The sequence below is a fragment of the Thunnus albacares genome, chromosome 7, assembly GCF_914725855.1.
Source record: "Thunnus albacares chromosome 7, fThuAlb1.1, whole genome shotgun sequence".
In the NCBI taxonomy this organism is placed as follows: domain Eukaryota; kingdom Metazoa; phylum Chordata; class Actinopteri; order Scombriformes; family Scombridae; genus Thunnus; species Thunnus albacares.
Window position 1 is genome coordinate 7165025 of NC_058112.1, and position 24425 is coordinate 7189449.

General features: G+C 39.8%; 2 protein-coding genes across 3 annotated transcripts in view; both read left to right on the plus strand.

Annotated features, from left to right (window-relative positions):
- Positions 1-5664, plus strand: part of ldhd (lactate dehydrogenase D) — a 36628-nt gene extending 30964 nt beyond the window's left edge. For both annotated transcript variants that reach the window (XM_044356299.1, XM_044356300.1), the window contains exons 7-11: positions 50-178; positions 1353-1480; positions 2113-2203; positions 4312-4423; positions 5068-5664. In XM_044356299.1, the coding sequence (XP_044212234.1) occupies positions 50-178; positions 1353-1480; positions 2113-2203; positions 4312-4423; positions 5068-5248 (641 nt within the window). In that variant the 3' untranslated portion in view covers positions 5249-5664. The remainder of the gene's footprint in view (positions 1-49; positions 179-1352; positions 1481-2112; positions 2204-4311; positions 4424-5067) is intronic.
- A 4715-nt stretch (positions 5665-10379) lies between these two features.
- znrf1 (zinc and ring finger 1) overlaps positions 10380-24425 on the plus strand; it is a 67578-nt gene continuing 53532 nt past the window's right edge. The window contains exon 1 of the mRNA XM_044356576.1: positions 10380-12046. Within this exon, the coding sequence (XP_044212511.1) occupies positions 11653-12046 (394 nt within the window). The 5' untranslated portion in view covers positions 10380-11652. The remainder of the gene's footprint in view (positions 12047-24425) is intronic.

The following is a 24425-nucleotide window of genomic DNA, read 5'->3' on the forward strand; positions in this document are numbered from 1 at the left end:
GTGTGTGTGTGTGTGTGTGTGTGTGTGTGTGTGTGTGTGTGTCATCCAGAGTTTCTAGATGATGTGATGATAGATGCTTGCAACAGGTTCAGCTCTCTATCCTATCCTGTGACCCCAACTCTCTTCCTGGAGTTCCACGGCTCTGAGCGGAGCCTGGAGGAACAAGTCAACACAACTGGTGTGTGAGTGTGCAAATCACAAACAATAGTCATACATTTCTAGCTAGCATTAAAGCCACATACTATTGCTTTTCATACTCTTTTAGATTGTTTTATCATGGAATCATGAAATATTCTTCTTTAAGCTTCTTTAAGAAAAAATTAAAGTCTTTCTGAGAAATGTTACAGGCAAATAATGTAACATGTAAGTGTGACTTTCTGTGACAGTATTGAATACAGTCCATACCTCAAATTTTTAGCAACATCTGAGAGTCGACAATGTTGATTTTTAGCTATGCTTTAGGCGTGTCAGTGTTGGTCCAATATGTTAGTCCAAAGTGATATACTTTGATAACTATAAGATGGACTATTGGAAGGAATTTTTGGTGCAGACTTATCATCTCCAGAGGATGAATCCTAATGACTCCAGTTATCTCCTAACTTCATTTAAAGCCACCAACAAGTCAAATATTCCATAACCTAAAGGAAACAAGAGTTCATCATTATCATGTGCTATAGTATAACATTTAGCATATCGTAACAAAAGTTTGGACACACCGAATGAGAAAGTGTGCCCAAACTTTTGAATGTTACTGTATGTCCAACGTTTAAACAAATCGTTAGTAAAACAACTAGAATGTTAACTTGTCCAACAAGCTAAATTTGACAAACTAATCGTTAGCATGTTAACAGAGTAACCATATCATGTTAAATTCTTAATGTGACATGCTGAATGTTAACATGTTATCCAGTTTTTAACATATGTTTCATGCTAATAGCATAACCTTGGCAAGTAAGCGCATACTTAAGCTAGCACATTAGTATGCTAGGCTCTTAACTGGTGTGTAATGAGTAATGTAGCCTCACAGGGCTGCAATAGCACTAATCCTTTTAGTGTTATTGAAACACTGCTGAAAATGTAACTCACTGATAATACAGTACCTCTCTATTGCAACTAAGAAATTAATATTGTGGCTAACATACTGCACCTTTAAATTTTTAACAATTAGCAAAACCTAAAGTAGATGCAGTGAAAGTTAGAATGAGCTGGAGCAGTAACTTTCAGGCTGTAAGCTATAAACATTAAAACCACAGGAAACGTAGACATGGCAGTTCAACTAACAATCCTACAGGTATGAAAATTATACCAGTGCAGTGTCACAACAAAAACACTTTTCCCATTTGTTTCTACAGAGGACATCACACAGAGTAATGGAGGCTCAGATTTCCAGTGGGCTCGAGATGCAGAAACACGAAGCCAGTTGTGGAAAGCTCGTCATGATGCCTGGTATGCTGCTCTGGCTCTGAGACCTGGTTGCAAGGTAAAGACAGTAACCTTCCACTTTACCTGTGGTGAAAGCACTGGGGTTTAACAAGCTGGTTTTAGTACTGAAATACTTAATGAAACATAATGACCAAAAACATAGGAATCTTAAAATGACTACCCGAGTTGAAATCTACTAAGTTTACAAAGCATGTTCAAAAGAGAAGACCAGAAAAGTAAGATACTACATTTAACCACCAACTAAGTTCTTTAATGCACTGAGCAGCACAGATTGATGATAAGTAACAGCGCAAGAGGATCCTTAGGTCAGGTAAATGTAATATTCCAAAGGGATAAAACCATGTTGGCTGTATCATATTATCATCGCTCACTGCTACATTACTCTCCTCTGTGACTGCCGTGTGGAAAACTCCATACTGTCAGAGCTCAAGGTAGAGTTGCTGGATAAATGTGTTGCCTTTTAACAATGATCAACAGGGCAGTTAATGACCACAGTGGTTGAAAGGCTTTGCTTGATAGCCCTGTGCTAAACTAACACCATAACCATCCTGAGGCACTTTTATGTCTCATTTTATTAACGTTTTAAATCTTAGCGGTTGCAAAAGACAACCACTTGATGTAGCTCCAATTCTGTGACCTTATCTTCCTTGTGTGCGTGTGTGTGTGCAGGCCTACTCTACAGATGTGTGTGTCCCATTGTCTCGACTGCCTCAAATCATAGTGGAGACAAAGGAGGACCTGATTAAGAACAGACTTACAGGTTAGCTCTGCAGAGAACAATATTAATGATGTTAATAATGCTTGATATGGTGAGTATAAAGCTGCATAATACAAAACCTGTGAATCCATCGTAATTATTGCAATCAGAGCATTTAAACAAAGTGTAAACACTGATTATGACTGACAGGACAACTTATAGTGCTACAGTCCAATCTTAAGAATGTTAGTTGAGTAAAAGTCATAAGATTTCTACTAATTATTAAAAAAGGATTAGTTTCTTGAATTGAGTATTGTGTGAATGGTCTATGTAACAGACTAACTACAGTCATTAAAATAACCTTCAGATCAAGTCTTAATCAAAGAGCGCAATGCAAGATTCATTTTCCTCTGTTGCCAGTGATGTAATTATTTCCTCACAAATAAGCAGTATATTTAAAATTCAATATTCAGCTGTTTGGACATTTTTTGTTTGTATACCATTTAAATGGCCAAGCTGCTTGTTATGTAGCAGCAAGGGCACGAAACCTGCATAAATGAAAAGTTGCTGTCTGTCAGCTGACGATTAAACAGCTGAAGGTAGTGGAGGAGGTGCTGTGGTAAACTTTAATTTCGTCTTTTAACAGCTTTTAATTGTTGGCATAGAAATTACAGAACCTTTTTCTAGTGGATCTAGTGTTTTGTATTAGTCTGTATTGTTAATCACACTGTTGATACATGAGTCATCAATTGAAGTCGGCACAAGCAGCATGTGCTGTTTTGTGTGCCGAATTAAAATGAAAGGAAGATCAAAGGAAGCACTGGTTTTCCAGCACAAACTGGTGTTGCCGTTCAGGTTTTGGAGCACACCCTTAGTTCTGACTATTAAACTGTGACTGGTGGCCACAGAGCAGGAAGTCCCAGCAACAACAACAAACAAGAAAGCAGGATTAAAATGTCACCATGTAACTTTGGCTGAAAAGCACTGATTTAGTTAGGATAATGGTAAAAGATAAAACACTGTGTAGCAGTGCCATAAATAGGGAAGACTCATGCAGTTAGCAAACAGACTCAGTAATGTCATTTACACTGTTTTCAGTGTGTGTTTTCTAACGCCAGCCACCACTGACCACACCACATCATGTAAAGCTGTAAGAGCAAAACCACTGAGTGTGTCGAATTGAGCAAGCGTGCATTTTATTGCTTATGTATTTAGCTTTTCACTTGTAAGAGGAGGAATGTGTTATATTGTATTGTATTATAGGCTGATGTGAGGCAGACTGATTTTCTGCAAAGAAGGTGGACAGTGTGCAGATCCAACTCATGTTGGGTACAGATGCAGGAGAGAAAAAAACAGCATACAAAGAAAAAAGTGAGGTTTTGTAAGTTCTCATAATAATTTTTACTAATGCAACATTTGGACCTACAAGGTCTTCATCAGGAAAACCTTTTTACTTTGATTTTCCTTTTTGTTTTTTTTTTGTTGTTTTTTTTTTACAGATTGAGTGATCAACACCCAAATTTTTCAGTCATATTGTCAATAAATAAAATAAACAAGAGTCAGTGTGCCAGATATGATGCATCCCATGTCACCAATGTGATGAATGAGATACATCAGAAAAAAGGGTATAAAAACCACAACAGGCAAGTTGGACAGAATTACACTGAACCCTATATGCAGCTTGTAGCATAGCAGCCTCATAATAGCAGCAAAACTATCCATACATTGCTATTTGTAATGATATGTAGTCAGAAACTAGCATCTACATCTTTTAGAGACAGTGCTACCTAGTTTTTCATTTTCATTCATTTTTTCCCCCCAAAATAATTCTAAAGTTGCTTTTAAGAATCAGCATGTGTACTTCTGACCACAGTTTGTTTTGTACATAGCTGTACATTGCTGATAATTAATCCCCCAAAACATTCATGTAGGACCATTGCATTAGATTATTAATCAACTGATCTCGTACCCATTCATCAGTCATCAGAATGACAAACAAGTGTCTGGACGGGAACTAACAGGTCTCAATAAAAAACTTTAAAAAATATGTGCAATATTATCACCAAAAATGTAGCACACAGAAGAAGAGGGGACACACCAAAGAAATACCTCATATCGATTCATGTGTTAAGTTCTTCAGTGTAATGACTACGACTTCTGTTTGCCCTCAGGTCCCATAGCAGGTCATGTGGGTGATGGTAACTTTCACTGTCTGATGGTGGTGGACCCCAATGACCCAGAGGAGCTCCATAGGGTCCACCTGTTCACTGAGAGACTGGCCAGGTAATGTGTCACCTCTCCTTCCTCCGATGCTCCTCACTGTCTAATAAACCCCCCACCAGACACGGCTTTACTCTGCAGGGCTCCCTTATAAACTGATTTTTGAGGGTCGTTCAAGTGCGTATGCCTCAAGCTTCTGCACATTTACTCAGGTAGACAGGCCTCACTACTCCCTTTTTAGCAACTTCCCCTTCACTCTTCAACACCTTTCTCTTCCCCTTAATCCTCCCCACACTTTTCCTAATCCTTTTCACTCAACTCGCCTATCTTCAAACAGATTCACCTCCCTTTTGGCATCGCTCACCCATATCGCTTAACTGGTATTGATTTCAGAGCACAAAACTTTCAGTATAAGGTTTTGAAAAGGATGTTGGATATTGTGGGATATATCCATAAACAGTGATTTTTTGAAAAATGCCTACATGAGCTGTAAACTCCAGTGGCTCAGTAGGGGCAGCAGTAGATCCCAAAGGCAAAGAGTAGATGAAGAAAGCATGATAGGACACACTCACAAAACGTAGAGCAGAATTGTAGCTGGAGTCCAAAAGCTTGTCACTGGGATAATATCCTTAAAAACATACCTTTTGTTGAAAGTCAGTGTTCACTTTGATGAGGGAAAATTCCATGGTGCTGTGTTTCCCCTCCAGGCGAGCCCTAGCCATGGATGGTACATGTACGGGGGAGCATGGAGTGGGTTTAGGCAAGAGAGCGCTGCTGTGTGAGGAGATGGGACCTATGTCCATCCAGGTCATGCACTGTCTCAAGGATGCCCTCGATCCAAACAATCTGATGAATCCTGGGAAAATTCTGCTCCCAAGAGAACCTTGAAGATACTGCCAATCTGAGGGATGTTGTGGAACGTCGCTGAGTACAGAGAATGATTGAATGAATGAATGACATGGCATTTTAAAAGCACCTTGCTCATTAGAAGTATTTCTTGTTGAAACAGGACTTTGGATCCATGCAGGGATTAATCCAATGTATAAATCAACAGGATATTTTACGGAAGATGCTATTATTTTAAAAGTGGAATCACTGGGAATTGTCCATATCACCATTAATTAACAGTGTACTCTTTTCCAAGGTAAGAAAACAATAGGCCTTTAATCTAAAAATGTAAGAGAATCAAGATGATGAATGGATAGCGGTGGAATTCCTCACTATGTGGGATTTATCATGCAAAAACTGTATATGCTATTCCTGTTAACTGTTAACTATGAGTAAATAAATTATCAATAACTGAATTTGACTTCTTTTGTACTTTTTCATGAAGTTTGGTTTTGAAAATGTAATATTTTATATCTAGTTTCTGTCTCCTCATTTTGTTTCTGCATATATTGATAATTGATCATTTGACATCAAGCTAAAATGCAAATCTTTGGCTGGTCCCAGCCTCTCAAATGTAAGATTTTTTGCTTTGCACTGTTTTATTTTATTCTAAATTGAATATATTTACGGTTGTGTGTGATGGAGTAGGCACATGTTGAGTTTCGCTCCTTCAACCTTTTTCGTCTAAATTTTCGAAAACCAAGTAATTTCACTCCAACCAGCTGCCGTAACAACATTAGAGTCATTGGCCTACCTGAATCCATTGAGGGGCCTTATCCCACTGCTTTCCTCTCAGAGCTATTTAGCGTCCATCTGTCCTGATGCTGACTAGTATGGGCACTTAACAATTAGCCCCACTGACTGTTTCCTCGGACTAGCTATGCTAGCCAGATAGCTGCTCTTTTGCTATCTCCAATTTGACTATTGCTATCTGGCCGGCCTCACATCTAGACACACTAGCCTTCTGCTAAATTAGCTCCCAAGTGAAATAGCTGCATGTACTGACTGTGTGGGCCCTTTAACTGGTGACTTTACTGATAGCCGACCCAAAGCGGCTTAATGTTTTCATTTCATTTTTTCTACCCGAGTAGATGACTTCTTCATCAATGTATCTGACATGTTTACCTACTAACAAAGATGTAAAGTGGTGACAAAATATAACTTTTTTGTTTTGTTTTGTTTTTTTTTGCATTGACAGCTTTTTTTTGGGATGCCAGGGATGATGTTCTTTTCTATTTGTTATTTTTTGAGGGTAAATCTTTTTTTTTTTTTTTTGCTTTCTCTGCTTTGTTTATGTCTCTTTGTGTCTTGTGCTCTGCTGTGGCTCTCTCCTTTTTCATCATCTGACCTACTATGTATGTATTCATTTGTCTTACCAATTTTTTTATTTTTTTTATATCATTAAAACTGTAAGAGGTATAAGAGTTATCCATCTTAACATTAGCCGCCTTCCCCCCAAAAATTGACCTGAGAGCCTGGGTTTTTTACTATAGACCTAATGTTATCACACTTTCTGAAACTTGGCTAAACAGTAGTATTTATTTATTTATTTGCTTGCACAGTAAAACAAAGCAGCATAAACACAACAACATTAGGCTATTTCTGACAATGAAATCCAAATTGAGGACTATGTTTTGTTTAGAACAGATGGAGGCAGTAGAGGGGGAGGTGTGGCAACATACGTCACTTCTAGATTCAGGTCACAACTTGTTATTCTTCAAGTTGACCCGGAGTATTTTGATCTTAATAATTATAGACCAATTTCTATTATGTGCACTGAAGCTAAAATATTTGAGAAGTTTTTTAATCAACTATCACAATATATTAATGATCTCTATGAATTTCCCCTTTTCAGTCTGGTTTTCATTCTGATTTTTCTACTACTACTGCCCTGGTACAATTTCCGATGATATATTCTCATCTTTAGACAAAGGTCAGTTCACAGGTGAATTTTTTATTGATTTAACCAAGGCTTTCGATGTAGTTGACCATTATCTTCTTCTTGATAATCTTCATGTTATTGGTGTCTCTCAACAGGCATTATTTTGGTTTAATTCTTACTTCCATAACTGTCATCAGTGTGTTACTTTTCATTACAATCAATCAGATCATTTAACTGTTAAAAAGGGTGCACCACAAGGATCTATTTTAGGACCTTTACTTTTCTCTATTCTTATTAATGATCTTCCAGAAATGTGTTCTAATTGTTCTGTTCTGTTATATGCAGATGACATGGTTATATACACATCTGACACCGATGTAACTGAAATTCAAAACTCTCTGCAATCAGAATTTTCTTTTGTTCAAAAATGTTTTTTAAATAAAAATCTCATAATGGTACTAGTTATAATCTTAATCATTCACCTAGTCATTTGGCTATTAATTTTACTGATGGGTCTCCACTTATTAAAGTCAATAAATTTAAATACTTAATTAATTCTGAATTTTCTTTTAAGCCTCATATTTATTTTATCAGAAATAAAATAAATGCTAGTCTACTAGATCGGTCAATTAATTGTTTTACTCTCAAGTAAGAAAACAAATTGTCCAACAGCTTTTATTTTCCATTACTGATTATGGTGATATCATATACCAGAACACCTCTGAAACACATCTTCAGCCTATAAATGTAGTCTACAATAATATTTGTAGATTTGTCCTGAGGTGTCCTTACTGCTTATCACTGTTTCATGTACGACACACTGGACTGGGTACCACTTCATTCTAGGAGTCATTTTCACTGGTTGCCCTTTGTTTTCAAATGCATCTACTTTAACTATACTTTATACTTAAAACAGCTTTTAGTTCCATTTTTATAATTTTATATAATTTTATAATTTAAATATATCTTATTGTACCTATAGCATGTACCTTATGTTAGCAACCCAAATAAAAAGTGAGGTTTTACGTTGTCCCATGTCAGATATTCACAGAGAACCTGCAAAATTTTGCAGGACAAACTACTTCAGAATGATTTGAGTGTTTGATGGGGACACATCAACATGCTGTCAGTTTGCACCAAGCATCATGGTGACAAAGCCATTAAACTGGTCAGAAAAAGAGACAAGCCATTCAGACTGTTTAAAGATCTCCCTGCTGTCACTGCACGTATCACAGCGTCACAGAGAGGAAGCAATACTCTGCTCCACCACAGAGTGTCAGCAGTGTATCCCCTGGGGACAAACATGCAGCATCTCAGTCATGTGGATCACATTAGAAGATGGACTAAATAAAATGGTGTTAACAGATTTCTGCCCTGATAGGCCTGTAAATACTGTTGTCACAGCTTGCAGCCATTAACTGAACATTATGGAATAAATAGAGCACGTTCTGCCACTGAGGTGCAATAAAGGCTTTATTTCTTTCAATTTTTAATGATCTGTCTTTTCATACCGTTACATACCACTAAATAGACTTTTTTTTTTAGTTGAGTATATACCTGCTATAGTATTTTAATTCAATAGCATTACACTGTGGGACTCATCTGGTTTGAATCAAATCTGTCATCTACAGTAAATTTGCCATTAGTGTGCACATTCTAAATTGTTGACATAATGTGAAAAAATAAAAGTAAGAAAAGCTTCTCCTTGGTGTTTCAGCTATGTCTTTCAGTGGTAATATCTGTCACATGTATGAATGTTTTAAGAAATGTCTCTCGGTTGTTTGGCTGTTTCCACTCAAGATACTACTGTAGATACTGAGCTCATGTTCTCTGTAATATTTCATCAAATGTGGGGGGTTTACTGACATAATGAAAAGTTATACAATTATATGTACATGCACACATATAATGCATATTGGGTAAAGCTGATTCTCATAATTACATCTTTAGACTAAATATCTTAAAATTTGACTTCTTTGGCGAAAAAACTAAATTACAATGAAAGTAATTTTGTATTATCTACCAAAATTACATACCTGGTAATGTGAAGAAGGCTTTCAAGCAAAATTTAGACCATAATGTGGAAATATAATTAACGGTACAATCATTAAATAAAATGTGTGAATTGTGTGATTTTCTTTTTAAAATACTCAATAAATTATACAGGGTTTGGTTAGTAGCTAGTGCAATAATTTTATGATCACTCTCTGATAAGTCACTTTTGAAACTTTTGAAAAGTTCCAAGTAATGGCTTTATTAATAGTTAGTAGATCACTTACTTAGGATTGATAAATCAGTTATTAGTATTAATAACAATGACTTTGGGGTTTGCCACATTGTGAAAAAACTCTTGCTAGTGTTTATTCTTTTTTTTCATTTGGGTGTTTCTCAGCACCTTATAAACCACAGCAATTCTGTAATTATACATGTTGTTAAATTGATTCCAGATACCCCACAGATTTATCCAGAAGTGCTTTATTAGAGTGTGTTAATGATTAATTAAAGAGCACTGAGGCAGGAAGTGGAATTTAAAGCCATTAGTTACAACTTACAAACCCATTATTAAAGGCAACTTATCAGAAAGTAGTACCAGCATGTCTTAGTTGGGTGGGATTCTGCTTGGTGAATTTGGACTCATGAAAGTCCTGGGTACAGCCCTGCTTCTTTACAGATTTATCAAAATGCTTACATAACACCATTTATTTAATAACACAATTTATTTAGGTATTTTATCATGTACTGTATGAGAAGACAGTCTGGCAACACCTGTGTACCTACTGTTAGTGATTGCAGGATTCTGTCTGTGTCATCCCCTATTTTCAATGTGCGCTAAGCCTTCAGAGTATTACCGTACATCTTATGATAATATTGGGAAGCTCTCAAATTAAACCACTAGACAACAAGTTGCCCCACAGCCCTGTCAGCTTCTGTATTTTCTCCCTGTAGTCTTATATTTATATTAGAACCATATGGTTTATGTGTGTGACTATGTGTGTGTGTGTATGTGTGTGTGTGTGTGTGTTTACATGCCTGAGGAACCAAGAGGGGACCATTTATAGGCTTGCTGTCATTATAGCAGGATAGATTAACACCTATCACAGTAACTACAGTACCATAGTTTACCTTATTGGGTAGTGAGGCCAACAAGACTGTACAAGGCTGTCTGTGTGTTATTGTGAAGAAACAAAGAACCAAACAGAATGAAACCAGCCTAATTACACACACACACACACACACACACACACACACACACACACACACACACACACACACACACACACACACAGGATTAGACCAAGTAATCCCCAACAAAACATGTGAGCCAGTAATCCCAATAATTTAGCATATGGTGGAAAAATCTGTGCATAACTTTGTAATGTAGGAGAGCAGAACAGGATCATGGGAAATGAAAAAGACCACGCAGGTCTATTCCTCACTTAACATATTAATGAAGAACTTAATTTAAGAAAGGAGATTCCCTGTAACCTCTAAATATGCGCATTTTCCAAACCTGCTTATATGAGAAACTGAATGTCTGTGCAAGCTTTAAGATATTGATACATATTGATTAAAAGTAACACAAAAGCGCACGTTTTTTTCTTTGCTCACAATATTATGGTAAAAACTACAAAATCCAATTTAGGCTCAGTTAGGGCTGTAAAAATAGGCTACCAGATGGCCACAGCCCCAAAATCCCCCATGATCCAAAAGCCCTCAAAGTATATCATTTTCAAGCCCATTCCCCCTCAATAGGAATAAAAACAAAGTGTGTTTGTATCTGCCAGCACTGTCTCCCGTCCTGTCTGTATTTATGATCGGAGCTTGCGCACTGAGCGCCTCCATTGTCTGGCCGGCAGCGGCAGCAGCAGCAGCAGCGGCGGCGGCGGCGCGAAGAGGAGCGGAGCGCCCATCTGAGCGCAGGGGAGCGGCTTTACTGTGACCCCGATCTCCGGGAAAAAGGCTGGGGAGACCACCGGACCGGAGAGACAGCGCGGACGGCAACGTCATTTTTGTCAGAGACAGACCGTCGTTTTTTTTGGCGGTCAGACAGACAGCAACAGTTGTCACGATGTCTGAGATCAGATGAGACGAGAACAGCGGAGTGAACATTGCGGCGCTGCTGTGATCCGGGCCGGGCGGGAATGATACAGCCGTCTTAATCACCTGGGACAGAGAGGGGAGCGTGGTGCGCGTCAGTTTGTCATTCTGGGCTTTCGGCGTCATTCAGCGTGTCAGCCATCCCCCCTGGTTGTGTCGAGGTTTTGTCTGCGGGTGAGGTGAATCCAGACGTCAGGGCTGGCTCATGCTCCGCTCAGCAGGGAAACGGGCTGTTGCGTCTGCAGAGAGTCAGAGCTGACGAGCCTGCTGAGACACACGGACAGACAGGCAGGCAGGCCGAGAGACAGACAGGAGCGAGGGGAGGGGGCGACAGCCTGTTTCGGCTCTCTCGACCCTTTGCGGATCGAGCCGAGCCCCCTCCTGTTTCCACCCAGAACCCCCACCCATTTGTCTCCCGCTTTGGATGGGGGGAAAGCAGAGCACGGCGGGGCGGCCCCGGGGTGCTTTCCCCGGTGTCTCTACGGATGACAGCGCGGTGCCACCCTCGGCCCACTTCGGCCACTACCGGCCGAGCGGCACCATGGGCCTGCGGAGCCGCTCGGTGAGCTCCGTGGCCGGGATGGGCATCGAGCACAGTCCCGCCGTGCCCTTCGGCTTCTACACCCCCAGAGGGACGGACTCGGATCGAGCCGGAGGGGGGTCAGGGGGCACTACCGCCGCCCCTCACGGTACCGGCTACCAGGACACTGGGGGCGGAGGGCACCACACGGACGGGGTGCTCTATCTGGGGTCCCGGGGGTCGCTGGCTGACACCTTGCCCCTGCACATCGCACCCCGCTGGTTCAGCGCGCACAGCGGTAAGGGCGGCCAGCACACACACACACACACACACACACACACACACACACACACACACACACACACACACACACACACTGACACCCATCAGGCAGAAATTTGGGTGACGCTGACGGATTAATCATCACACATGAACGCATCAGAAATCAGCTCATACAGACACATACAATCACGCACACCTTGTTTACCTGCAGGTAGGCTGCTGAATGACACTTAGGCGCTGCCATTCAGTTTCTATGGGGGGAGGTTCAGCCCAATTTGGGGTGCAGCTTATCCTTAAAAATAAACTGACCTGTCTGTGAAACAGCATGTTCCCCTCAGGGTCTTATTCTGTGTGGGCTGATGTGGGTAACATGCACAGTAATAGCAGAAAACAGAGGGCCACCAGACATTTTTGTGCAGAAAATTGTATGAAATTTAAGATATTGAATTTTACAGCTTAAGATAATGAATCAAAGTATGCTCAAACAGTCATTTTGGTCATATGAAACAATAATGAGCGCTGTTAATAGGTCATTTTATTTTGCTGTGTGTGTAATGGGAATTGGTGAGCATAACGTTGCAGGGTGTGCTCGTGTTGACTGTCACCGCTGCACTGTCTGCATAGGTCATTCCTTGTTGTGTGAAATGACACTAATAAGCCTGTTGCCAAATCTGGCTGAGTCAATTAGCCTGGCGATTAGTGAGGAGTGAGGGAGGGAGGGAGGAGAAACGGGAGAGGGAAGAGGAGAGATGGAGGAAGGTGAGGCAGGGAGGGAAGGAAGAAAAAAGGGGAGGGAGAGGATGAAGAGAAGGGTTGAGGGGGGTTATTCATGCTTATCATCGGCTTACCTCTCACTCCACAATATGTTTCTGTGTGTGACAGAACCTGTCAGGCCATCAGCCTCAAGTGCACACACCTACACTTGCACACACAATATATATACGTACACACACGCACAAACACATGGCCACAGCTGTTTCCATCCCAACTGCATGTAAAGAAACACATGCAAACACGCAGCAATAAAGTCCTCGAGGAAGATTATAGACACACTCTTCCTTCACATACACGCACACACACACACACACATACAGCAGGCACAGCCAGGTCCCCAGGCTCTCATTACCAAAGCCCTGACCGGCTAACAGCAGGAGAATAGCAAGTTGAACGTCAATATCTCGGCTGTTTCTCCTTGCCGACATTGCCTAGCGACCCTGATGTGCTTTCATACCAGTGAGAGGAGATAACACTGTTGGAGGAGGGGGAGTCAGTGGAAGATCGAAAAAATTGAGGAAGGTACACATGTCAGAAAGAGAGGTTGAGCTCTAAGGCCTTCAGGAAATAGTCGATATACAGGAAACACCTGAGTGTTAATTACAAAATCACCCTTTATGGCTCAAATTAGAATTGAAGTGAAGGCCATGACATTTTGGGCCCCACTATTACTGTGGGGTGGACATAAGGGCGTGGTCAGCAGCTAGCATGTTGTGGCTAAAAAGGTGAGGCTAGTTGCGGCCACATTGCCGGAGGTCACAGCAACAACAACAGGAGAGGTAAGCAGGAGAAAAAGGAAAAACAACAAGTGATGCTGGTGATAGATGCTGCACACCTCAGCCTCAGGCAAGATGACATAAAAAAAGACAGACAGCCCATCAAGATAAGTGACAAGTGTTGGGGTGAGAACTTGACCATCTGATGGAGAAAAGGGCAAGACTGACAATACTCCTCCTGTCTCTGTGAGAAAAGTTGCATATTGCAGCGTTAATCTGTTAGTCCTTTTCTTAGGATTGGAACCGTTGTGCAGCCAAGGTTGGAGACAGATGAGCTTAGAAGATACAGTCTAAAGTATCTGATGAAGGTCACTGTGACCAAAATGTCAAATCTTTAATGCTATAACAAAAGATTGGTTGCTACTGTAGGGAGTTTTGCCCCTTTTCATCCATCTCGACCTCTGCTCCAATTGCTTAGCATGACCTTTCATTTCACTTGTAACTCCAGCAGAAATGTTTCTCTCAGAGGGGTTTTCTGTTGATGAAAGAGATTTTTCTGGAAAGTGATTGGCTGCCTTAGGCTGCGTTCAGAACGACAATAGCACTGTGTCAAATAATCCAGGGTCCTCATTTATTTCAGTAAGACCAATACATTGGCACAGTATAGTGCCACTACAAAGGGCAAGAAAACGTAGGGTGAGGGTGACTTCAATTTAGACGCAACAAGCTGCAGAATTGCACACGGACAGAGGCTGCGCTTCTATGCACACTACAGTTGGGTGTTTATCTGACAAATTGTACAGATGTGGATAGTGACTGATCTCTTTGCACAGCTCTCTTCCAAACAAGCATCCATTTTGCTGTTCTAGCACATGCAACAAAATTTACGTTACAAGGACCTATGCGGTACCTTGCATCCTAGCGGATGTGGCAAGCATGAATTGGTCTGTAGTTTGTCAGAAGTTGCACAGAGCATGCTTCAGGAAATCAAATAAGTGAGTATCCATATATGTATAATAGCTTGTAGCATGTAGCCAGTAGCATTGTGCCAATTATACTTTTTACCTTGCAAGCATAGGAATGAAACTGAAAATTATCGTTGCTGGACTATTTTCCAGAACTGTGTAATCCTGCCTCAAAGAAGAACTACTGGTAACATTGTGCAGTAGGGGTGTAACAGTGTATGTACTTGTCCTGAACCATTCAGTACAGGATGTTCGGTTCTGTCCACAAGTTTCTTTGGTTGCGTATACCCTTTGAACCAAATTAATGTAGAAGTAGCCTAAAACACCATAGGGAAACATAAATTCTAAAGTGCTCCACCCAGAAAGCTTTGGCAGTTCTGTTGGCTAAAACATACTTGCCAGGTATGCTCCTTAACATAGCTCATATAGCAAGTGCTGTCAGTATGGTGAATACAAATATGAAATAAGCCTCCAGTGTAGAGATGTCAATGGTTAATTGGTTAACCATAGAGAATATTTTTGACCAGTTATGCATGTTGGTCTATAGGTTAATTTGTATACATATTCCGCTAACGGCTAAACAACTACATGTCCACATCATCAGATATTCTTTTTGAATAGATAAAGTACAGGTGTAAAACTGACTTCTACATAGAGTCTTGCATTATAGGTCATTTTGTAGCCTTAATGTTGCTAGGCTAGTGAGTATCTTAATGTCTGTTTATAGACAGTATGTTAGAGTCAGTCAGTTTGTTAGTCCAGTTTAACCTGCAGGAGTTTCTGAAGGCTTGTGTAATCGGTTTTCTGACATGGAGGAAATAAATTCATGACAAGTGAAAATGAGTCCAAAGTGTCTTCCGACGTCTCTACTGCAGAAAAAGAATATGTTAAGCTGCCAAATACCATGGTCACAGATGATAAGGAGCTCAAAAAGACAGTCATATAAATGCTAACTGCCAGAGAAAATAATTCTTGACAGCTTCCCAGAGCCTGGTAGAGCGTGTGAATACGTAACTATACTATGATGTAAGTTATATTCAAAAAGTAATGATATTTTTCAAAAAACAGCTGCTGGAAAAGGGGGGGTCGTCTTATAATCAGGGTCACCTTATATTCGTATCATTATTTAAATTCGTACCTCAAGCCTGAGAACGTTATGCCAATGAGAGCTACTGTGACTAAACACATTGAAAACACTGAGGAAAAGAAGGATGTGCTAAAAGTCAAACTAACCAGGGCAGACAAGCTAGCTCTGACCACCGACTGATGGACAGCTCTCACAAACGAAAGCTACATCACAACATTTCTTAAGAATTAAGCGTTTAGTCACCAGTTAATGGGTGTTGGTCTGTCGAAAGCAAAATTAGCCAAAACTGACATGCCTACTCCAGTGTCATTTACATATATTGTTTCATTTGTTTAAAACATCAGTCACAGCGACACTAGACAAATAGTGGAACAGAGAAAAACTGTGAGCTAACATTGTTGAACAGAAGTTGTGTATGTCTATGGAAGCACTAACAATCAAACACACTAAACCATTGTCACCATTGTCTTTTCATCATTGTGGTCATTTTTGAAAAGAATTCAAGAACAACACACAGCAGAGTGCTCAAACCTTACAAATATGGTGGCTCTGGGGCTAGGTGTTAAATGTTTAAAGTAAAAGACCCACACTCTGAAGATCAAGTCCAAGACAACGCCTGTTAGGCTGTTAGCTGCTTTCACCAGCCTGGTTAGGTCTTTTCCTATTTCCTAGCAGTTATTCCAAGCTCAGCATATCCATTTGAGAGCAAAGCAGTTGGACTGAGACCTGGCTTACAGGGAGGTTTCGCAGTATACTTCCAAACCAAATCTGTTGGGACTGATGCAGCTGTGATCCCACTCAGCTATAGGAAGCGCAGTGCGGTTTGTGTTTAACACAAGGAACATGCTGTTTGTGATTATGAATTTTGATGTGAGTAATAACTGAATTGTATAATGAAAAATGAAATAAAAAGGTGTCAATTATTGAGAATCTCCCTCCACAAACTGCTGTAATGGACCTTACCAACGTTTTTTCATGGTTCAGCCCAAAGAATATAAATACCATTGGTTTGTAGATCTTATAAAGCATTTGCCAACCTTTTACACACCCATTTCAGAAAGCTATGCAAGTTAACTTCACAGCTGTGAAAGTTGCTTTTGTAATTCAGCGAAGGCGACATCATGTTCAGTTGAATTTTTATGGTTTGTTGTAATGCAGAAAGTAGAGATTGAGTTGAAGTTTGTTGATGTGGTGTTCAGGATAACTTCAAACTATTAAGTTAGTTTTTGTACAGTATGTCTTTGGAGTCTATGTTGATTTGCATTAATTTACCTTGTGATGACAGTGGGTCATAGAATGCAGTTGGATAAGATGCAAGATACAAATTGTGGGTATAGCCAAAGGATCTGGGGGGGAATTGACCTACCATCCAAAAGTTGCACTTCTGTTGATTCAGATTGCACTGATCTAGACAGGGATTTCTACCAGCAGGTATATTCAGGAATATAAAAAGAAAAGCATGGAAAATGCTACTTTACATGTGAATATGGCTCCCCATTTGGGTTGTAGACCTCATGAATTACTCTACAGAACAGAATGATACAGTGATTTTTGTAGGAAAGGTTGGAGTATCCGTAAGCAGCACCATGTCAGACTTCCCTCAGGGATTTTATAATAGTTCAGCCTAAGGTTTAAAGTTAGTCACAGGCATGGATGTTGCAGAGAAAAGGTGAGAGTGGTGATTGCCTGTTAACATTAAATTGATGACCTATTTTAATTGTTCTAGTAAATATTCCAACGCTGACTGTGCTTGAAGACATATGAGATAGCTAGCTTGTGGACTAGGAATTGCTGGTGAAATCAAGTGGGTGTATACAAGTTGTGATTGATTGAAGCACTTCGTAAAGCCATTCAATGTCTCTTTGGGGAGCTAAATCATCCACAGCTCAAGATTTAATAATCACAAAAAGTCACACATTTGTTTAATTGAATTTGGGAGATTAATTCTGCATTCACTGAATCCTTGAGATTTGGAGATTTGCACAGTGTGATGTACTCCCTCAGAAAGGCAGATTTAATGTCATACAGGACCAAGGCTGGTTTACCAACTGGCCAAAGCAGGCATTTGCCCCAGGGCCCCAGAACTCCAGGGACTCCAAAAGGTCCAATCTTACTGTGTGGCCACTGGTTTGTGTGCCAAATTAATTACAATTTTGTTTGGGAATATGCAACACTTACTAGGCTACATATATGCCTGGTATATGTGATCTGTATCTGGATACATTATCTGGATAATGACATCCAATCCATGAGCCTTTGCTGTTACACTTGGTGTTAATAATCACTCTTGTTATCTTGATTCTACCCACACTGTCATCAGATCCCAATATGCAAATTAGCTAGGTGGACTTGTCAGCGGGGATGGTGCATCCCAGGTCAAGGGAAGCAATGTTGTGGATGAGTGTCATTAATTTTTTGCTAGGGAAGACTTATAGCTACTGCTCCTGCTAGTAGGTTTTGTCAGGGTTGCTTAAGCAAGCAGGAAGGTGATCTTTCAACTTGCTGGGTCAATGTTCTTCTTATGAATGCAGTCACCCTGTACAGATTACAGTTACACCTGGCTGAGATCCAATCACAGTGTGAACCAGACCACTTCCAGATTTGGCTTAGTCCAGGGATTCTCAACCTTTTATAGCCTAACTTAAGGCCCACTTCTGATTGTTAACCAATTTCTGAGGACCACCTTCCCAAATAAACGGGAAAAAAAAAAACATGACAAAAAAAGTCATGGTGGGATGGGTGAGAGGCTGATGTGCAGAGTAGCATTCCAAGTTGCTTTTAGTTTGTTCCTTGCCTTTGATTTTGTGACAGTCACAAGTGAAACCCCTAACTCACATAAATAGGTGGCGATGAAAGGCAACAGAATTTTGATTGCCCATTTTGACAGAGAGGGATATTGAGTGGCAGCCAGTATCCAGAATGAAGCAAGGTCAACTTGTGTGAGCTGAACCTTCAGGCTGCTGTCTGCTGATAGTTCCATCAGTTCATTTTCCAACACAGTAGACAGAGACATGTCTTCTGAAGCAGGATCCACAGAGAAAGCTAGCTAGCTAACAGTGGCAAAACACCTAATCTCTACCTAATGAAGTGTCATGATTGGCGTGGTGATATTAAAATGTAACTGGTCATTGAAATTATGCATTTTAATTTGATGTTTTTTATTTATGTGAATTATTGAGCACATTTCAAAATAAAAATAACTAGCTTTTTAAACTTTGTAAATTACCAGAAAAAATAACCATTTAACCATTTGGCAATACCATTTGACCATTTGGCAGTACCACTGCCTCCGCGGCACACTAGATGGCGCAATGAGGCCCACTGATTGAGAATGGCTGGTTTAGCCAATCTGGTCCCATTCCGATCACAATATGTTCAGAGTGCATTGCCATGCTCTTGAGGCCCTGGCATGAAGAGGGTCCCTGTTTTTAAGACCCTCATCATCAACTGTACACTTTACAGTGAGAAAGGGGTTTCGCTCCAGGGTTCCCCTAGTATGTTTGTCTAGCCATGTAGAGGACAATCCATGTTAAGATGAATGTCAAAAACTGTTGGCACGGACCTCCAAAACCAGTGTGCATAACTCTCTGACAAAGAATGATCTATGCAATGAAATAATAAATGATCCAATACAGGCCGTTCTTTCTGCAGCTATACACAACAACTATAATTTATCATTTTTTGCGTGATGCTCAGAAACGGGATTTGATTTTTTGTAAGAAACCTTTAGTGTACTTGCAGTAACATTATGTTCTCATATGTACTAGTGTGTGTTAGACAAAGAGAACAAGACACATTCAGACCTTGACCTTTATATTCACGTAGGGAAGGACTGTTGTTGACATAGTTACGCAGCACTACACACACGTACACACAGTCACACACGTTTTATTGTTAGATGGGTTCTCAGAAGACACACATCACTGCTGTACTGAAAGTGCTTGCTGCTTCTTTGTAAAATGGCTGTTAATCAGGCAGGCCACAGGTGCCTCTCCCCCTGTTTGCCCTTGGGAGGTTGGTGTATGTGTGTGTTTGTGAACGAGAGACAAAGAGGGGGGGCAAAGAAAGAATCCAAATCATCGTCACAAGGAAGAACAGATTGTCTCCTTAAAATTCAAGACAAAGGGTGGTGGTAATGCAGAAGAGTGTGTGTCTTAGTGTGTGTTGATGAGCATCTATTCACATGTTAAAAGATGCATTTACTAGGCTAATGTTAATCACAACACAGACTAGTAAGAGTCGTGCAATTGCAATCGTAATGTACCACGCATACTGTCCACACGCACGCACCCACACACACACACACACACACAGAGCAGCAGCAGTCAAGTTTCCGCTTCCTCCCATCCATCTTTGGTACGGTGCAGGTAGAGGTCAAACAAGCTGTGCTGGGGCGGATTAAATGGCTGCTGCTTGATTCAAGAACATGAATGGGTTGGAGGATTTAGATTCATTCATGTATTTAATTTAACAGCTTTATTTTGGATCCCGTCTCCATTTCACTATACCTCTGCTGACAGAACATATGGCTGCTCACATCTGTGTGAATTAGACCACACAGGGACAGTATTGTGTCTGAGGTTGATATTTAGTATTCAGTAATAAGCCCCATAGTTGGGTGTCATGAACGGATTCAAACTTTTTTTTCTGTTTTTAATTAAGAATAGGGTCATCTGGCAACAATAATAGAATTTTAATTTTACCTGACTTGTCAATAGGCTTTTTTCACAGCAGGCATTTTGACTTGTCATTGTAGGGAAAACACATCGTTAATAACATTAATGATGGCTTGACTCTATTCAAGTGTCTCAGTAAGCCATCATTGATGTTATTTACCACCTATTTACTTATTTCCTACCATGACATGTCAAATGTCTTCTGTGTTAAGAGGCCTATTGAATTTTCCTAGCAATATGTAAACAGCTTAAAAATTATTGATATGCTGCTGCTGATCTGTTGGCATATGCAGCTTGTAAATGGTATGTCACTATTGTTCCACTTGCATCCCTCCCAACATATTTTGATTATTAATGGTAAACTGTGTGTGGTTGCTTGTTACTACCTAAAAATAGGATGTCAACTCTTTTCAGCCACATTTCACTAAAAGATACCATGTAAAACTGGTAGCTTATACCATAACGCAATACTGGAATAAAATAACTAATTTTAGGCACCTGCCATTAAAGTAAGCTACACTTTTTGTGGTAGCTAAGCTAACAGGCCTAGCCATAGCTACATATCAGCCCCTGGGGTGGCGGGTAATGTAGGTTAGAGAAGGCTAAGCCTTCCCTAAATCAGAGTTGGACTGGCCATTGGAGGTGCTGGGGGAAATCCCTGGTTGCTATGTGGGCAGCTTGAGCAGCCCATTATACAAAACCAAAAGAGTGAGTGTGCTGCTTGAGCAGCCCATATTTATGATGAAACCTAACCAGACCTTAACCACAGCATTGTCACACCATAAAATATAATTATTTTTTAATAGTTATTTATAATGGTTTTGGAAAGCACAGACAAGCCTGATTTCACAGAAATATGTCAAATGGCCACAACCTCTTAATGCACATAATTTTAACACATTACGTGCCACCACCATGTAATGCGGTGTTAAGAGGTCGTAGTCATTTCATGCTTTTCTGCGAGATCAGGTTGGCATCAAGACTCGTGCCACAGGAGCAGCAAAACATTAGCCACTTTAGCTTTAGCTACTAACATAGTGCGGATAATGTGAGACAGTTTTCTGGATGTGTTTCACAAAATAATAAAATGTGTAGGATGTACAGTATACAAGTTATAAAAACAGGAATGTGAGAAAGATTGCTAAGCAGATTCCTGGTTAGCGCAGCAATCAGTGTGGCAGGCAATTTAATATTTGATAGCATATGGCTAGTCATGCTTTTAATAGTTGTGTTTCTCAAAGTGTGTTCAGGGGACTTCTAGGGGTACCTAAAGCTTGTTGTAGTTGGTCACTGGCACTGTAGATACATTTTACAGTAATTTAGTTCACTAGAAATCATCCCAATCAAGAAAATATGTATGTTTCAGGGTGATGGACATAAAAATGTTAGAGAAGTCCTGATTTATTAGCCTTGCAAAGCCAGCCTAAATTTTGCAAGCTCAGTTTTTGTTTTGAGATTTAAACCTGCATGAATTTATATTTTGCCACTTCAGGGCTGTGGAACAAGAACAAAATACTGATATATTATCACCTCATAAAGTTGTTATGACTAATGTGTTAGCAAACAGTTGCTTATGTAAACATCCAGCAGACACAGAGCAACATCAGTGTTATGGCGTTATTAGCAGCTAAATGCTCCACAATGTTTGCAAGCTAGCTTGCTAACTTTGTCTGTCTGCTGTTTGACGCTGATCAGCTAGCGTACATTGGGTTTGTCAGAGAGGTTGAGGTTAAGATGAAAGTAGGGATTCCAGGCCAGAAAACTGAAACAATTAGCTAAATAGGGATAAAATGGTCTGTAAAGCTGAGGGGAACTGTTCCAAACATTATATTGGTGGTTGATTTAGAAGAAATTTAACAGCCGCCCTGCTTTTCCTGTCTGAAAATGAGGAGACCAGTACCCTTAGCAGTATTAGCAAAGCAACATGTTTCCACTGGCCAAATCTACTGTATTGTATGTTGCGTTAACAACTACAACTACACCTGGTTGAATTTATTTTTTATTAAAAAATATATAAAATATGTAGATTTAAAACAATTCACTGATGTTTAGTGACTGAAACTAAACCTTGTATTATAAAATTAATTTTCTTGATTTCTTTAGTCTCATATGTAAAAAGGTTTGTGATTGCTTTGATTAGTCCAAATGTTCCACACCTGCCATCAGTGAAAAGTATGAAAGGCTGGGCAGTTTGAAAAGGGTATGAACCTGGAGAACTGCCACTAAAGGCAGATCCCTGTAATTAATATGTCGAAAAACAGACAGATGTGACAAAAATGAATAGGCTGGAAGAGAAAGAGAGAGAGAGAGAGACAGAATGAATTAAAGGAAACAGACAGAAAAGAATAAATCTACTCACTGTGGTTGGACATCACTGTGATGTAACTGAAGGACGAGGCTGGGAGACAAACAGAGCGAGGAGGTAGTGAAGAATAAAGCCAAGTGAGCTCTTTTCACTTATCTTTTCACACTCATATCAAGCTTTATAACCAGAACTCACACACTTTAAAACATCATATGGTCATTCTTTGGAATCAGCTATCTTTTGTCATTAACTTAACTTAAATGTAGTTTTATTTATTTCAAGTTGAGCCAACTTACATTTTTCTCCAAGGACCCTTCTTTTGTAGTGTGAAGAAAACATACATGATGGGAATTTGCTGTGTCTTTAACACAGATAAGTCAAGATAAGTCACGTTTTTTTTTTCTTTTCATGATAATAAAAACAATGCAAGTCATGATAAGGGTTACAATTCTACTAAGAGCAGCCTCACATGTTGAAATTTAAATGTAACTGCAAAGCAAATCTAGCAACACTTTGACATTTGTCAGAGTGACTAAACAGTTGTTGATTCAGCATATCTCGAATTTGATTTGTTTGACTTGTTTTCTCAAACTTAATGCAGCTGTTGTTTTTGAGGAGGCAGAGAAACTTAAACCTAACTTGAACCAGCTTAAAATGTTTTACAGTTTAGTAATTAGATCATACAAATAGGTATCAGACAGATGTATGAAGATAGGGCTTTTAAAGGGAAAGATTGCTCATTTTCTACATCAGACCCAACTGAGACAGACAGGTTAGATCCTACCCTCAACCCAAACACAAATAACTGACTTTACAGTACAGCCCAGTGCTTTAGTACTTTGATCATTATATCCATCAGTCATCCTTCAGACCAATGGGCCTCCCCTCCACCCTCCTGCCTCTTTATTGACACAGCCTGTCAATACAGCATCAGTGTTTAATCAATACAGCATTTGCACTCTTTTTCTGACCAACAAGTTTAATCCCCGCCGACCTTGGCTGCAAATTCCCCAGCTATACCTTGCAAGTGGAAAAGCATTTTTAACACTTAATTACATTGGCTGTTTGAACAGAATAGAGCAGAAATGAATATACAATACAGTACAATTCAATAGAGGCCTTTGCTTTACAAATCAACCCAGCAGCCACAACTGGTGCCATTATCGAGGCCTGTCTGTGACATGGTGGAGCTGTAGTGATGGGTCAACTCACAAATCAATTGTTCATTTGAACAATACTTTTAAGCGGCTGAGTTGAATCAGTTCACCACTGGAACGGAATCAGATTTTCAGATCAGTTAAGCCTGTGACTGAACACATTTGAAAACATAAACTCAGGACAAGGACAGTTGACACTTAAATGGTGCAGTCAACCACAGCTGCAAACTTCCTGTTTATACAAACAAACATACTGCTTAATTTGTTTGTATTGCAGTATAGACAAGAATGATTAATTTCATAAGTTTGGTTCAGCAGTTCAGTTGTTAGTGTAATAGTCAGTAGCTCTTTAGCTGTAAAATCTTGATGTTCTCAGGTTGGGATTTTTGAAATTCTTTCATTTTCTAATAAATATTACAAGGGTATCTGGTATATGGATATACCAAGTTTACTCCTATAAATGTGTGTAAGATCAGTCAGAAGGGTTGGGTAGTTTTCATGGTGTTTGTGGAATCATCATATTATATTTTATGAAGATGTTTTCAAGTGGTAATACAGATTTGTGTTACCTTGCTCATTCTGCTGCAACAAAAGCAAACATTGCTGGCTAAGAATGTGCTTTTGACTGTCTTTTTATACAAGTTCCACACATGTGAGCTCGGTATGAGTGCAACATTTTGTGTCAGAACTGGCATTGAGTAAATTATTTTCTTCT